The following is a 15,312-nucleotide window of genomic DNA, read 5'->3' on the forward strand; positions in this document are numbered from 1 at the left end:
GCTCATCCTTTGTTACATAATGGCAGATAAAGATCCAGGGGGAGCCAGCCGTAAAAGACAACTTCACGAGTGCTACGCAAGTTTCTGGAGGGGGTCGTTTCTTCGTAAATGTTAAGAGGGGGGAGGTTAGAAGGGGGTGAGGGAGAGGTTGCATGTGCGCATGCGCATGCTACGTTCAAAGTCGTAGGAAGTTAAATCTCCTGTAATGCCTTTAAAACCCGTCTCCGTACTCTCACTTTGGTCTCTCTGTTCGACTCCGGTCACTGCGGGTCCAAACGTATGTACACAGTTTATTTTAAATAGTGGTATTGAGGGGAACTGAGCTATGTTGACAGGTTTCTGTGTCTTTTTATTGTTTTCATGGGATGATAGATGAGGGAATTTCAGAGTCGTTTGGTTGCCAGAACACGGCAATCTGATGTAATGACTCTGAAAGCATGCATGCCAACTCTGTCAGCACAAATAAAATGAAAAAAATTCAGGGCTGGTTTGGCTAACGACGAGCAAGGGGGTTTCTTTATGAGTGATCTTATTTCCACAGTCAAACAGTGAGCTGATTAGCTACTGTATTATGTGAAATAAAGTGAAAAATCTTGGTGTCTTTCATGTAAGGCTCCATGTCTAAACCCTGACCCTTCTGACTGTTGCTTATGCTTCTTGTTAATTATGTTATTTATAAATCATAACATAAAAACTGTTTGATCTTCCTGGTATATAGCTGGGCATGTAAGTAGATTCCTATGCAATTATGCAGGGCTAGTTTCTGTGTTCACTTCCAGATGGGTTCAGATATAAGATTTTGTGGTGACTGCAGTTATGTGTCTTATATACTCCTGAAAAATGCATACATATTATTAAAAAACATGAGTCTACAGCCATACTGACTGCTCCGTAAAGCTGTGCTTCAATGCACAGTGGTGCCTAAAGCTAAACACAGGTATAGTGAAGTTTGATTTTCTGATCTTCAACTCAGAGAAATCCAGGAAAAAGCCACCAATAAAATGATTTCTCAACTCCAGCCTCCTCATTTAATGTTGTTCCCCAAACTAGCAGCCTACACTGTATAAATATAAATATAGTGTCTCTAAGTTTAATTTGAAGTGTTTCGTAAACATTTGAAAACACACCTGTTGTGCTTTTTTCCCCACTTGTCTGACTTTTTGGTTAAGTGAACTGCATGTTGACAAGTGTCTGCTACAGTAATTGCAGAAAAGCAACAAAGTGAACGTAGAAGTAGCCGTGCTTTTTCTCCCGTTATGTATTCAGTGGATGGAGGTGGAAAATGATGAAACTTCAGCATCTGACTTTCCATTTCTGAGGTACAACAACAAACACAACAGAAGGTTTCCACAGCCCCAGTTTGCACCTTAAGTTCATGTCACTGAGCTTAGCATCTGATTTTGAGAGAACAAAAAAAACAAGGTGATGTTCCAGACATCCAGGTGTGATTTGACAACACCCACTCTGATTCTGAAAGTATTTCCATAAACCTCAAAGCCTTTTCCAATCATCTGGATTCCCGGTGCAGGAAAAGAATATTTATTTTTTGGAAACCTATTTTTATGGTTGTAAAACACAACACCTGAAAAGCTCTCGCTATGCTTTCACTCAAAGCACTCAGTAAAATGAATAGTACATGTGAGTATTAAAACCTCTGTCTTTCTGAAGGACAAATTAAATGTGTAATATTGACTATATCACATTATAAAAACAAATTGAAGTAATAAATATTTATTTTCAAATACTAATTCAGGTGAAATCCTTCAGATTTAGCTCCAGCCTTCGTCTCTATGATACAGGTAACCACTGCATTTCTCCATCTTCTACATATTAACAATGTGTATTTAATCATTTAAATCTATTTTATGTGACTGATGAGGAAACTGAGGAATGACTGTAAGAAGCAGTGTTATTTAGTAGTGGATATACCACAGTACACTGCGTTATGCTAGGTAACTGGTACCTACACTACCAGTCAAAAGTTTGGACACACCTTCTCATTCAGTGGTTTTATTAAAGTATTTTCTACATTGTAGATTAATACTGATGACATCAAAACTATAAAAGAGTACATATGGAATTATGTTGGAAACAAAAAAGTGTTAATCTTCAGTATTAATCTACAATGTAGAAAATAACACAAATAAATAAAAAACATTAAATGAGAAGGTGTGTCAAAATTTGTGACTGGTAGTGTATATGTTTTATTCTGAATATCTGGATTACTGCTCCTCTCTTGCACTTCCATTTCATGTCTTACATTCACACTAATGCACTTTCTATCCCTTTATTCCATTTATTTTATCATAATATCTCATTATTGGCTTCCCTGGCCACCTAATTTGTTTCTGTGGTGCTCCGCCATGTTCCCGACATAGATTAGTAATAACACATCTTATCCTAGCAGTTGCTGATATATTAAAGTCTGAACCACTGTCATCATGTTCACTCACCTTATCTGACACAATCTCAACACGGCCGGTGTGCTTCATGACACTTTATGTCAGGGACCTTAAATTTCCCTCGTGATTAATAAAGTATCTATCTATCTATCTATCTATCTATCTATCTATCTATCTATCTATCTATCTATCTATCTATCTATCTATCTATCTATCTATCTATCTATCTATCTATCTAAAGTTTGTCGTGGAAAGGTCACCATTCCATTTTAAATTTAAAGCTTCATATCTCAGATTTTGAGTTTGGATGTCAGAGTTAAGGACAAGCTAACGTGTTGTACTTCAGTTTCATGTCGTTTTTATTAAAGGGATTAGTTCCAGCTTAGGAGCCTGTAAATAAAAATGCTGATCCATCCAGCATCTGTAGCCTCTCTGACATCTAAAGCGAAGCTCACAGTTCCTCTGTTTCCAAACCACACACCAGACACTACGCTATTAAAATCAATTTCTGGAGTCAAGAGAGGGAAGCCAATAAAACTATCAATCTCTGGTGAGTGTAGTCTGCCAACTGCCTCATCTCTGGACACTTGGAGATAAACGATGTGAGAGGTTTTGTGTTTTCCCTCCTCAGATCCGTTAATAACCGACTTCGTGCATATCTGAAATCAGTGACAGAAAGTGACAGAAAGACGAGGGAAAATGAGGAGGCTACCAGTAGAGGCCACTTGGAGGTCATACAGAGTTTGTCAAACAGGCTTCCTTCACATCCTTTACAGTTTACAGTGACAAAAGCCAGAGCTTCATGTAAGCATTCTTCGAGGTGTGTTTAGATTGAATGTGAGCTGAATTCTTGAAACAGTCTCTTGCAGATTCAGTTTGCAGGATGCAAATTTGTGATGGTGAGCACAGTTTTCGCGGAAAATTCAAGCCTATGAAAAATCTAAGTGTGGTCTGAAGCATTCACAACATACGCAATCTGAGGACAATTCATCTGGTGAGGTCCTTACTTTACAATGTCAAATAAAAGAGCGAAACTCTAACCTTGCCAGCAAGTTGATTTCTCGCGATATTTGTGAGTTCCCAAATCTCTCAAGAAACCATCTTGCTCCGGTCCCGCCTTCACTTTTCGTACAGCACCAAGTTGGTTCGCAGCCAATCACGCAGCAGTATTCGTGTGTGGGGCGGGATAATGGGCGGGATATCTGGGTGTGACGGCAACACCAAGCGCCAGTAGATCAAACCAAACATGGCAATGGAGGACAACGATCGTGTAGATGCTGCTATTAAGTCAGTTTTAGCTGAATCTCCTATCGCTTCTTTGAAGGAAGAACAACGAGAGGCGCTTTGCGCATTTCTGGATGGTAAAGATGTTTGTGCTTTTTTACCTACAGGTTTTGGTAAGAGTTTAATCTACCAGTTGGCTCCGCTCGTTGTGAAGATCCCGCGATTGGCTAAAAACAAACCTGTCAGAGGCGGGACATACTGTTGCATTGTCCAATCCGTGCCTCTTTCCTCCGAACAGATTTACATGGAGCGGTCCCAGATTGATAATGTGGAGTACTATCAAGTACTACACAATTATTAATCTGGCTATTGCCAGGTTAGCGAAACTCAACAAATCCTCACAATTACTTCTGAGCAGCTCTTTGGTGACAACGTGAAGACAAAACTCTTTTTAAACTGGACGAAAACCTCCAGCAGAACCAGGTTCAGGGAGGGCAGCCGTCTGCCTCAACCAGTTGGACTGAGAGTAAAGGAGATATAGAACAGGATAGCAGACTCAGAAAAATCAGAAAAAAGTAAAATGCACAAAAGAATAAACACTGGGCAGGTTAGTGAGGTCAGTAACTGCAGATCAGAAATGATCTAGATCCAGATACACCTGGATAGAGGACAAGACAAAAACTGCAGGAGAGAGAAGACACAAAGATAGTGACATGCAAAGGAGACATGCAAATTCATCGTGAATTTCAGACAAGACAGCAGAGGAGAGGTGCTCAGTGCATCATGGGAAGTCCTCTGGCATTCTGGGCCTATAGCAGCATAAGGGACAGTTCAGAGACCTATGAGCAGCCCTAATCTGAAGCTTTATCAAAAGGAAAGTTGAAATTCTAAAAGTTAAGGTTGTCTGCCTCCCAGATTCCACAACAGCAGAGCCTGATATCAGAAGGTATCCACCTTCTGTTCTACTGCTGGAACTCTGGGAACCACAAGTAAAACCATACTCTGACCACATAGTGCTCTGTTGGGTTAATATGGTTCAATGAGGTCTTTCAGATATGACTGAGCTTAGTCGTTAAGGGTTTTGTAAGCGAGGAGGAGGACTTTAAATCCTCATCTGGATTTTACAGGGAGCCAACGAAGAGTGAAAAAGATCGAGATATATTATCTGTTTTGCTGGTTCCTATCAAAACCTGTTCCTGACTTAGACGGAATTGTAAAGTTAAAAGAAGGCCAAAAGACACCTGTTTTAAAGGTCCTGATAGGAAATAAGTCCAAGGTTCCTCATGGTTGCATTGGAGGCCAAGGTAATGTCGTCCAGAGCAGATCTATAGACAGATAGTGTGTTTCTGAGGTTTTCTGGGCCAAAATAATAAAAAAAAATCAAAAAACTTCAGTTTGTCTCTCTATAGCAAAGGAAATTTATATTCATCCAGGCTGTTCAGACATGCATGAAGTTCAAGTATGTGATTTGACTCCAACACACACACTAAAAATTTAAACAACTCGTGTGATGTTTCTCGACCCTTTAATGTTGAAGCTTCCAGAAAATCTCTGGCAAAACATGAACTGACAATGTCACAGAGAGGGTTACAGCAAGGTATTGTTTAATAGTTGTACAATAAGAGCAAAGATCATTTACAATCTCAGTGGAACATCTGCATTTACTATTCATCAGCCAAACAGATTTACACAAATAGTTTAATCAATTATAGCCATTAACGCTCACACGAGGAAAACAAAAGGCAACACAATCTGTATTTGGAAACCAGGCTGTCAGAACAGTTTATTCAAGATGAAATGAAAAATTTCATAAATACACCCTCATCACAGTATTTTAGTTGTAATACAGTTTGTGTAACTGTGTGGCTCACAGAAATGCAGTACTGACACTGTGAAGCAACACAGCTTTACTGAAGTTTGACCTAGCACCGCAAAACAGACAGATCAGGTTTATTTAAGGTGATTTCTGTTTATGTATGTACGTCAGCTGTGAGTACAGTGTCAGAGAACCAGTGGCGGATCTTCCATGGGGGCAGTGACCCCCCCCTGTAATCTGATTGGCCACCCCGTGTGACCCTCCAAAATTTTCGTTGGAAATTTACATTACTGATATGCGATTTCTGAAGCTCATGAACGCAACTTCGTTGACCGACTGCACCTGAATGCACCAATGACTTAGTTTGATCCTTTGATTGTAAGTCATTTAACTTAACATCTGTAAATAAAACAAAAATGTATCAACAAACTTTTCTGTTAGAGTTTGTGTTCTTCTAAGTTTAACTCCAAGATTTTAAATACTTTCATTTACTGCAAATGAATATCTCCTACAAATGTCTCACTAATAATCGCTATCAGCCTTAAACACCCACAAAACGCCCCTCTATACTCGACCACACTTAGTACAGTCTGGTTCCCTTTTCTATGGCTGTGTCTGAAATGGCATACTAACGTACTACTCATACTAAGTGTGACGTCAAAATAAGTATGTAGTGCGTTCACATTAGCCCAGAGGAAAAGAAAATTCAAAAAGAGATCTCAAAAATGTCTCATTTACTTCTCCTAGACAACTTTGAGATCTATGTGACACCAAACTGAGACTAAGGCTTATTTCTCCTGTGTCTCATTTTTTTCTCCTGAGCAATAAGATGCACTAAATCTCAGTTTAGTCTCCTTTAAAGTTTCAGAAGAGATCTCAACAAGCTCTCATATAATTCTCAGAGTTTCTCAACTTTTGTGTCTCTTTGTGATCTCAGGCAGAGAAATCAGAGAGCTCTCTCTAAGAACTCAATCTATTCTCATCCCAGCTTCAGTTCATGCATCTCATACTGAGCTCACAGAGAACAAATGAAGAGATCTCCACAAGCGCTCATTGAATTCTCAGAGTCAGATCAACGTTTTGGTTGTTTTTAATCATCTATCATGTTGACTTTATTGTAATCCACATGATATTTTTTTAAATTAATTAATAAAGATTCAGATTACTTTATTCATCCCAAAAGGGAAATTCATTTGTCTGTCAGCTCATCTACTATTTGCTATAGAATTATAAAGCCTGATCGCTGTGGGTACAAAGATCTTCTATATCTTTCCGTCCTGCAGTCCAGAGAGAGGCCCATCACGATATTATGAGTGGATGATCCGTGGTGTTTAGAATGATAAATCCAGTCAAGTGGGAGGAGAGGGTGACATGATTGAAGCCACCATATATTGTTATAAGTGCCTCAAGATGTTTAGGCTGTATCCTGGCAACTTCTTATTTGTTGCAGCATTTGTAAGGTGTGTGTGTGCAGATTAATATATGCATAGGGTGGCATAGCTCAGTAGGTAGAGTGGCTGTCTCACACCCAGAAGGTTGTGGTTCAATTCTGAGTCTGTCGTGCTCATGTGGAGCTGTGAGTGAGTCTCACATATTGCTCCGTAGGAGCTCCACTATCGTTCATTTTCTTTTCCAGAGGAGAAATAAAGGAGCCATTAAACACACTGTATTGAGATTAGCAAGGTATCTCCCACAAGTCTCAAGTATGACTCCCTCTAATTATCCTGTCTCACCTATTTCTCCTAGTGAATTTTAGGAGAAACGTATGAGAAACCTTTAGACAAAATAGAAACTAAAATGAGGCTGACATGAGAATCTCAAATTTGTCTCCTGAGCTGTAGAAGAGCAAGCTTTGAGCAGTAAAATTTTCCTCTGGGAGATAGTATGAAAAGATTGAGTACGCGACAAATACGCGGATGTATACTATTTCCGGAAATTTTTTAAGTATGCTCGGTGACCACACTAGTCATACTCAACCGCCCCATAATGCTTTGCGAGCTACTCACCAAAATGGAAGCTTCCGCGGGTTCTGTGGCCTGACCGGGGCGATTTTTATTTTATTTTATGTGGTTAAGTAGTCATCCTAATCACCCCACAGATTTGAGAAATAGGCGTTTTCTGACCAACGTTTTAAATTTGTCAGACGCCTCACAACGTGCTACTGAATGCTAGCAGCTAGTTGCAGCAGCTCGCTTTGCATACAGAACAAGTAGCAGCTACCTCCAGTAGCCTGCAGCTACAATTGAAACGATTCGCATAATCTGGCCTAAAAAACACTGTATCCCCATCAAGGGGCAAATCAGTATAAATCTCAAACGTCATTATGAGGAGTCTGGATTAAGGTTTCTCACTTGATAATGATCAAAACATGAAATTTAGGTTGGTTTAAAGGAATATTTCACCTTAAATCTTTGAATGTTGACCTAAAAGGTTGGTTTCAGGAAGTATTCCACCTACAGTGTCCTCACACATAAACCTTAAAGAAACATTCCACCAAAAATCCCTGGACATGCACTTTAAATATTGGTTTAACCGAGTATTCCATCCAAAATCCTCAAAGAGGCCTGAGGGGCTGATTAAAAGGAATATTCCACCTAAAACCTCAACTAGGGCAGTATGTGTAGCAGCGACAACCCAAAGAGGTCCTCTATGGGTGGAAGAACCACGTCCGAGTGGTAGCTCCCTTTCTGCTCTTACCTTACTCACTAAACTTAAATGCCATGGAGGACTCGAGTAGTTGACGTTTCCTGCTGCAACCTTCTCTTTTTAAGCTTTCTTGATTAGCATACACAACCCTATGATGTTTCTGGTATACAGCTGAGAACTAGTTGCCAAAAGTACAGAATATTATTTCTTATTTTATGAGTGATAATTGTCAGTAAACACTTTAAGAAGTGGACATTGACAGGGTTTTATATAATGCTGTTCTCGCACAATATTTGTCATTTAATTGCCCTCAGGATTCGGTTGTTGAGCTTATTAGTTTTACATAACAGGCAGATGCTGCAGCTGATGATGTAATTCACATCAACAAGGAAACATCCATCCATCCATCCATCCATTCTCTATAAACCGCTTTATCCTCACTAGAGTCGCGGGGGGTGCTGGAGCCTAACAAGGAAACATTTCCATCATAATTTGAATGTTAACAGTCCAAAATGAAAAGCTCATATACAGCTTTCCTGTTGGGTTAAAGAACCAATAAAAACATGAAAAATACTTTGTAAAAGCGAGAGGTTAATAGCAGGTTTCATTTTTATAAGATATGATAGCAACACTTAAAATAATAATAATAATTAAATAATATTTAAAAAAAAAAGACAGCCCAACAGTCAATGAGTTAACAGTAGATTTTAAGTCACACAGATTCTTGTAAGTGAATTTAATTCTCTTTTGTTCCTCATTCAGAGCTGTTTTTTATCTGTCTTTGGCTGCATTTTGGGGCCAATAGAAAATATAGGAGCTATCTTTTCCACCCTCCGCCTGAACCCAGTGACTGACAGATTAGCTAAGCTATCTAACCTGGAGATGCCAACAGAGGCTCAACTCTTCTTTCACATACATGCTTCAGTGGACTGAATGATGCATACTTTCACCACTCTGGGCAGCAGAAAAGAGAAGCATCTGCTGGTGTGCCTGACAGTCAGAGCAATGCGTGCTTTACTAGTCAGTTGTGCTTTGGTGTTGAACACTGTTGGCTCCGTGTGGACAGTGGAAGTCCTTCTAGCCAGCAGTTGATGAGTCGGGGTTCAAAGAGCCAGATTGTAAATCTCATCCTGAAAAGATTTAAGACAAGCTTCTCTGTTTGTCCTCCAAGTTCCACTTCTCAGCTCAGACGATTGTCTGCTTAACCAGGCAGGCAGAAAATAAATAAGGAAGAATATCCCCAAAAAAGACATGACATAAAAAAAACCAAAAAACATAAAAGCTTCTGGAAGACAACAAGCAACAAAAAGGACAGAATTCACTGCGCAAAGCACGTCTGACAACGGCTGAAGCCAACAAGAGGCACAACAGGAAAAGTAAAAACTCCCCTTTAAATAGCATTTTTTTTCCTCATCTAAATAACTGCTTCAATTGGCATGGGTTATACACGTCTTACTTTGCTAGGCAACTAAATCATTTTTAGTTCTGACAAATCACCACAATAAAATGATCCAAGCAACCATAAATTATTCAACCTGCTTCTCTTTAGTGGGAATAGCAAAGAAGGACGGGAAGATAAATTTGATCAGTGACAAAACTTTTACATAAAAAGCATGTTCGTAAATCATCCACCACCAAGATCGACTTGTTTTTCTTGTCATTTATCAAAATAACTTATTTTGCACAGAAACGCAAATTTTCTTTACTTAATATGAAACGTTCCTGACAAACTAATTCGACCTTGTTTGCAGACCACGCCTCATGTTTCATATCTAAATATTAATGCTGTCTAATATGCAGAATGTGTGCATTTCGGTTCTGTAAAAACTAGCAGCAGACATTTGGAGGTTTGTAACCTTGTAAACTGCTGCCAAACTGCAAAAAAACACAGACTTTTAAAGCTGGAGTGCAGGACTTACATATGAATGAACAACTGTTACATTCACGCCAACTGATTTCTCACACTTCTGATTAAGCTTACAGTCCCAGCTAAATCTTCATATTTCACAGTTTATCAGAGTTTTAAATCTGGAGTTTGTGGTGCCTTTCCTGCACTGCTGCACCAATACCAATTCATTTTACGTTAACCAGCAATGACTGGTATGCCAGAGCTGAAGAGAGGTGCAAGCATAGTGACATGAATATGAGAAGTCTACAGCTGGTGGAAAATCCTTGGAAGCACTCAAAAAAGTTTCTGATTAAAAAGAAACTCAGCATTGAAAGGAAGTATTACAGACTGAAACAGAGAGTGATCGATGGTGAGGCTTACGTCACGTCTCTGCAGTGATTTTACAGATGCTCTCACTGCCAGAAGAGGGAAAAAAAAGTTCCACAAATGCAAATTTAAACAAAGATATAATTTAACCAATTTAAGCAAGCAGCGGTAGGTTGGCATTTAAAAATGGAACACAATGCATATAAAGAAGATGTTTCCAATCAGAATTTAATACTAAAAAACATTTGCTTAGGTTTAAATGAAAGATTCTGTTGTGGAAGGCCATCAAGGATTCAACAACTGCTTTAAAACTACGACAATTAAATCTTCATTGAAAAGTTAATAATGCATTTCTGGGTAATCATTTGGAAATTATGTATCCATAACACAGATGCATGAGCTTAAAGAAGCTGCCTTGAGGTGAACAAAACAGAGATTAATTGCAGCTTTGATGAGACAGAAAACATGTTGAGTAAATGCCCTTCATAGGCCAAACTGTCTGTGCTAACGACTTTTATTTCGACAGCAAATCAAGCCAGGACGTTTTATTTGAAATTGTCTATGTGAGCAGGTGGCTGCATGTAGAATCCCACAGATGCATCTGATTTTTTCAGAGGAGGCATGCCATCCTTTCTGGGTTGAAATGGGAAGAAAAATAGCTATTTACTGACAGGATATCGATATTAACAAGCTGGCTTAAAGTCCAACAAAGGACAGGAAATGTTGACATTCACAACACTGCAGCAGTATCTGTACTACAAATTGATGGAATAATATGAACTACACTCTAGTAGTTTGTGTGGGTGAGTTTTGATTCATGTTCAAGTAAAAGAACTCTCAGTAGTGGGTTTATAGTTTTAACTACACGGATGGCCGAGGGTCAGATTTCGCTAGTGGACCTGAAATAATAAAAATTCCTTCCAGAAACAATGTTCTCATTACTTCAGATTATCCACAGACCTGTCAGCAGCTTCTATTGGGAAATATTCTCTTGCTAAGAAAACTGAACTAATCATTGCGAGGTCTGCAGGATCTCTGGAATGATTTGTTTATTTTCAGACACGTTGATTCTGAGGTTTTTAAATGCCAACTTTTGATGATCTAACATCATGACAATCATTTTTATTGGATAGGGGTGATGACAGGAATTCCCAGAGCCCCACTGAAAAATAAACTAAATACATGGTCAGATGCCACATTTTGGTTGTGATTTCAGTGAATTTTGAAGTAGTCCTTTGGGGGTGATAAAATCATCATCCTGACAGCAGGAAAGTGAGAGTTACATCATGCTGGGACATCTTATTATCATGATTAAAGCAAAACCATAAACAGATGCTTTTATTTTTTTGGCATGTTGCCTTTATTTTGAAAGGAACAGTCAAGACAGACATGAATGTGGGGACAGAGAGCAGGGGAATGTCACGTAGCAGAGGTTCAGCTGGCCGATTATCGATACGGCGAATTGCACCATGTGGTGTTCGTGCTGACCTCTCGGCTGTCGGGTTGCCCTGCTATTACCAATTTTTGAATAAAGACAAATACTTGAGCAGTAAACCTGTTTTCCATAAAGACGCCCCATCTGATTGCTAAACTCTGGCTGACATGAGTGAAGTTTCAGCGGACACTGGATGGATTGTATCCATCACCCTCAAGCAGCCACTCATTGATTCCTCAAGAGAATCTCAAGCTTTATGCAAGAGAGTGCCAACTGAATGTGGCGAGTGTGATAATCATTTAAAAGAACCCGACATCTTGACATGTCCAAACTTAAAGACATCGTCAAATTTGCAGTATTTGTAATATAAATTCATATGTGCTGATGAAAGTGGGTATTTTTCGTGATAATAAACATTCTATGAGGATGTATTGAATTGATTTCTAACACAAGAAAGAACCTTAATCAACTGAACGGTGCTTTCCTGACTGATTACAATTGCGTTTCTGTCCTTTCTGTTGCCACCTCTTGTTTCTCGCTGAGGTGAAAAGTGCAGCAGAACGTGTGCCCACACAGCACGGGGAGTTGGAGAATGTTTGGGTTTGTATGTACAGTCGCGGCGACCCCTCCAGGACCCCATAAAGGCATGAACAAAAGCAACCATCTGAACAGACTTGAACACTACAGAATAAGGCACATCGAATAGATAGATCAATATTTACAGAGGATATGGCTCCACACACACAAATGTCCACTTTTAACAAATATCACAGTATTAAAAAAAGACACCAAAACATAACAGCTTAATTTTTTTTAACCCCCACAAACCAGAACGTTCTCTACTTTCCCACCTCATGTTTATCCTCTCCTCCCTCTCTCCCCTCGCTCCCCTTTCATTTCCTCTTAGTTACACAGTCTGGCAGCCAGGTCAGCAGATTCTGTAATTTCATATCATACAGTAGAATCGCATCAGCGTCTCTGACCACCCTGTAGCTCTCAAATATGCCTTGTCATCCAGGAGACATCAAAAGATAACATGCAACTTAGTCTGGGATTATCTTTCAACTTGGTCCCTGGCATTCGAGAAATTTGAGGCAGCAGGTTCACGGGCTGCCCTTTGAACGTGTTCCGTGAAAAGGCAGAGTTTTCTCGATTAGGGGGCACTTTCATACAATGCAAAGGATTACATCATGAAGCTGTTCATGCTGTTTTACTGCATACTGCATATGCTGCATTGGTGCTGAAGAAAACTATCAAATTAGTATTCAGTCAGACAAACCAGCCAGATCTTTGTGAAATCTCAAATAAGATTTACAGTAAAAAACCGTGGCTCCTGCAAACAACTATTGGCAGGTTTCCACTGCAGGAACTTGTGGGAGGTGGTATGAATGTTTACAGGAACAGCTCCGAAATCTGCTCTTTTACCCTTTCTGTTTCTACTTTGGCAAAGGATCCAATGGATTCGACTTATGGTAGTAGTTACTAATCTCCAGTTATACGAACTCTTAGGAAATAGAACTATAGCGGAGTTGCTGTGTTACCCTATAAGGCAATTTTTCATTGTTTATGATGTTTGAGAAGAGAAAACATCTTGAAGAAGACATCAAGAGGGCAGAAAAAGGGTTCTGCTATTTTCTCCAAATTTAACCAATCAACATTCAGTCCTGTGCTGAAGTTTTTTTTCCATGGCTGCCCAAAAGGACCCATTCTTCAGCAGGTATTTTTTATTACCCAAAAAGAAAGAGGTTCTACATGGGCTGGTTCTGTAGGTGGAACATGCACAAATGGTCATATGGCCCTTAAAACGTTCCCCAAGTTCCTACAGTGGAGACTTATTTTGTATCTGCAAATAATATACATTAGAACTGAATCAGTTTCACAGTCGTTGGAGCAGTGGGGGACAGCAAGTGAAGGTGTTCAAGGTAATGGTAAAGAAACAGTGCATGGAAAAACAAATGTTCTAGAACACAACTCTAAGCCAGGCATAGACATAGCCAGGAAGGAATGTTAGGATAGGTTCCAGAACACGGCACATTCTGGACTGTTGTGACTGTCGGAGAGTTCTAGAACATCCGGAACAGTTCCAGCAGACGGAGGGTTCCTGAATGTTGGACGGCAGCGTTCTGGAACTTCTGGAACACAAGAAGGTTCCAGACTGTTGGGTGGCAGGTCCAGGACAAAACTTGGCTTCCAGGGTTACACCTCATTTTGGAACCTTTAACAGAAGCAGGACAATGAAGAAATCTTCTACAACAATGTGGGTGGTTCTGAAGCACTGTAGTGTACTGTTGTGGAGGCTCCAGAGTGCTGAGGGCAGATCTAAAACCTGGTGCTGTGGGCGAAGCTGTCAGACATGATGATGTTCTTGTAGAAGTTGTCGGAGCGCGTGGAACAGTAACCTTTCACCTTGTCGATCATCTGACTGACAGGAAGGATGGAAGACGAGGAGGAAGAGGAGTTGGGCTCTACCTCTGAGGAGGAAGAGGATGAAGAGATGCACTTGGGGCTGGTCTGGTTGGAGTAACATTTATCTGTAGGGAGTAAAAAGAGACAGAAACATGCAACAGTTATGCTTTACAGTAATCACTGAGTTGTTTGAAGACAGATGAGACTATTTTAATTTAGTCTTTTCCTTGTGGTGTTAAATAACACTCATTACTTAACTCTCAGGCATTAGTATTATTGCAAGTTTCAGATTTTCTATCAGAGAAAGGATCACAGACTTAATATCTCATGTTTTTAGACCTGCTTTACAAATCACAAGTGAAATTCACCATTTGACCACAAGAAACAAATGTCAGGATTTAAATTATGTAGCTACCTTTGCACAGCATCTTTTAAAGCTAACTTACCAAGAGAGCAGAGCAAGAACAGGAATGCGAGTAAGGTGAAAATGTCCAAGAGAAACAGAATGTATTATTGTACCACTACGGTGAATGTGTATATAAGTAGACATGTGCAATAATATGTGAAACCATCCGAGTAATCAATCCAAAAATGTGCAACGCTCATGATGCCCTGAGCCCAAAGTACAATATCAATATATGTTACCTGTGAAAACACACAAAACAGGTTTACTTCATTCGAATTTGATATTTGTCTTAAACTGTTATGAAACTTTAGGTACACACAACATTATGTAAGGTCATTTAGAAGGTACATTCTTTCCTAAACACATGTGTATGTGAAGAGAGATGAGAGACTAAAGACTTCAGTACACAGACCAGTCGCTCACAGATAAGTATCTAATGCTTTGTGATGTGTTCAGTCTACTGGTGAAAAAGCAACTGGCTACAAATAATTTTCATTGGAATGAGTTGTATGAACCTGGTACTTTAACCCCACTCAGTTGAAACAGACGGCCGCTCTTCCTACGCCTGATGCTGCTGGAGGTTTAAAGGGGAGATATTTCTTTCCACTGAGGCCGAGTGTTTGCTCAAAGGGAATCCAAAGTAAACTTCGGACTATTGGGTTTCACTGTATAAATTTGTTAAGGTTTTCACCTTACTTTGTGAAGTGCCTTGAGAACACACATTTTGTGATTTGACACTCTATAAATAAAACTGAACTGAAT

The 15,312-nt window shown here is 39.6% G+C and overlaps 1 protein-coding gene across 2 annotated transcripts in view; it reads right to left on the minus strand.

Annotated features, from left to right (window-relative positions):
• Positions 1-11,639: 11,639 nt before the first annotated feature.
• Positions 11,640-15,312, minus strand: part of adgrg6 (adhesion G protein-coupled receptor G6) — a 128,271-nt gene continuing 124,598 nt past the window's right edge. For both annotated transcript variants that reach the window (XM_051936624.1, XM_051936625.1), the window contains one exon: positions 11,640-14,269. In XM_051936624.1, the coding sequence (XP_051792584.1) occupies positions 14,058-14,269 (212 nt within the window). In that variant the 3' untranslated portion in view covers positions 11,640-14,057. The remainder of the gene's footprint in view (positions 14,270-15,312) is intronic.

The sequence above is a fragment of the Acanthochromis polyacanthus genome, chromosome 16 (genome assembly GCF_021347895.1).
Source record: "Acanthochromis polyacanthus isolate Apoly-LR-REF ecotype Palm Island chromosome 16, KAUST_Apoly_ChrSc, whole genome shotgun sequence".
Taxonomy (NCBI): Eukaryota; Metazoa; Chordata; class Actinopteri; family Pomacentridae; genus Acanthochromis; species Acanthochromis polyacanthus.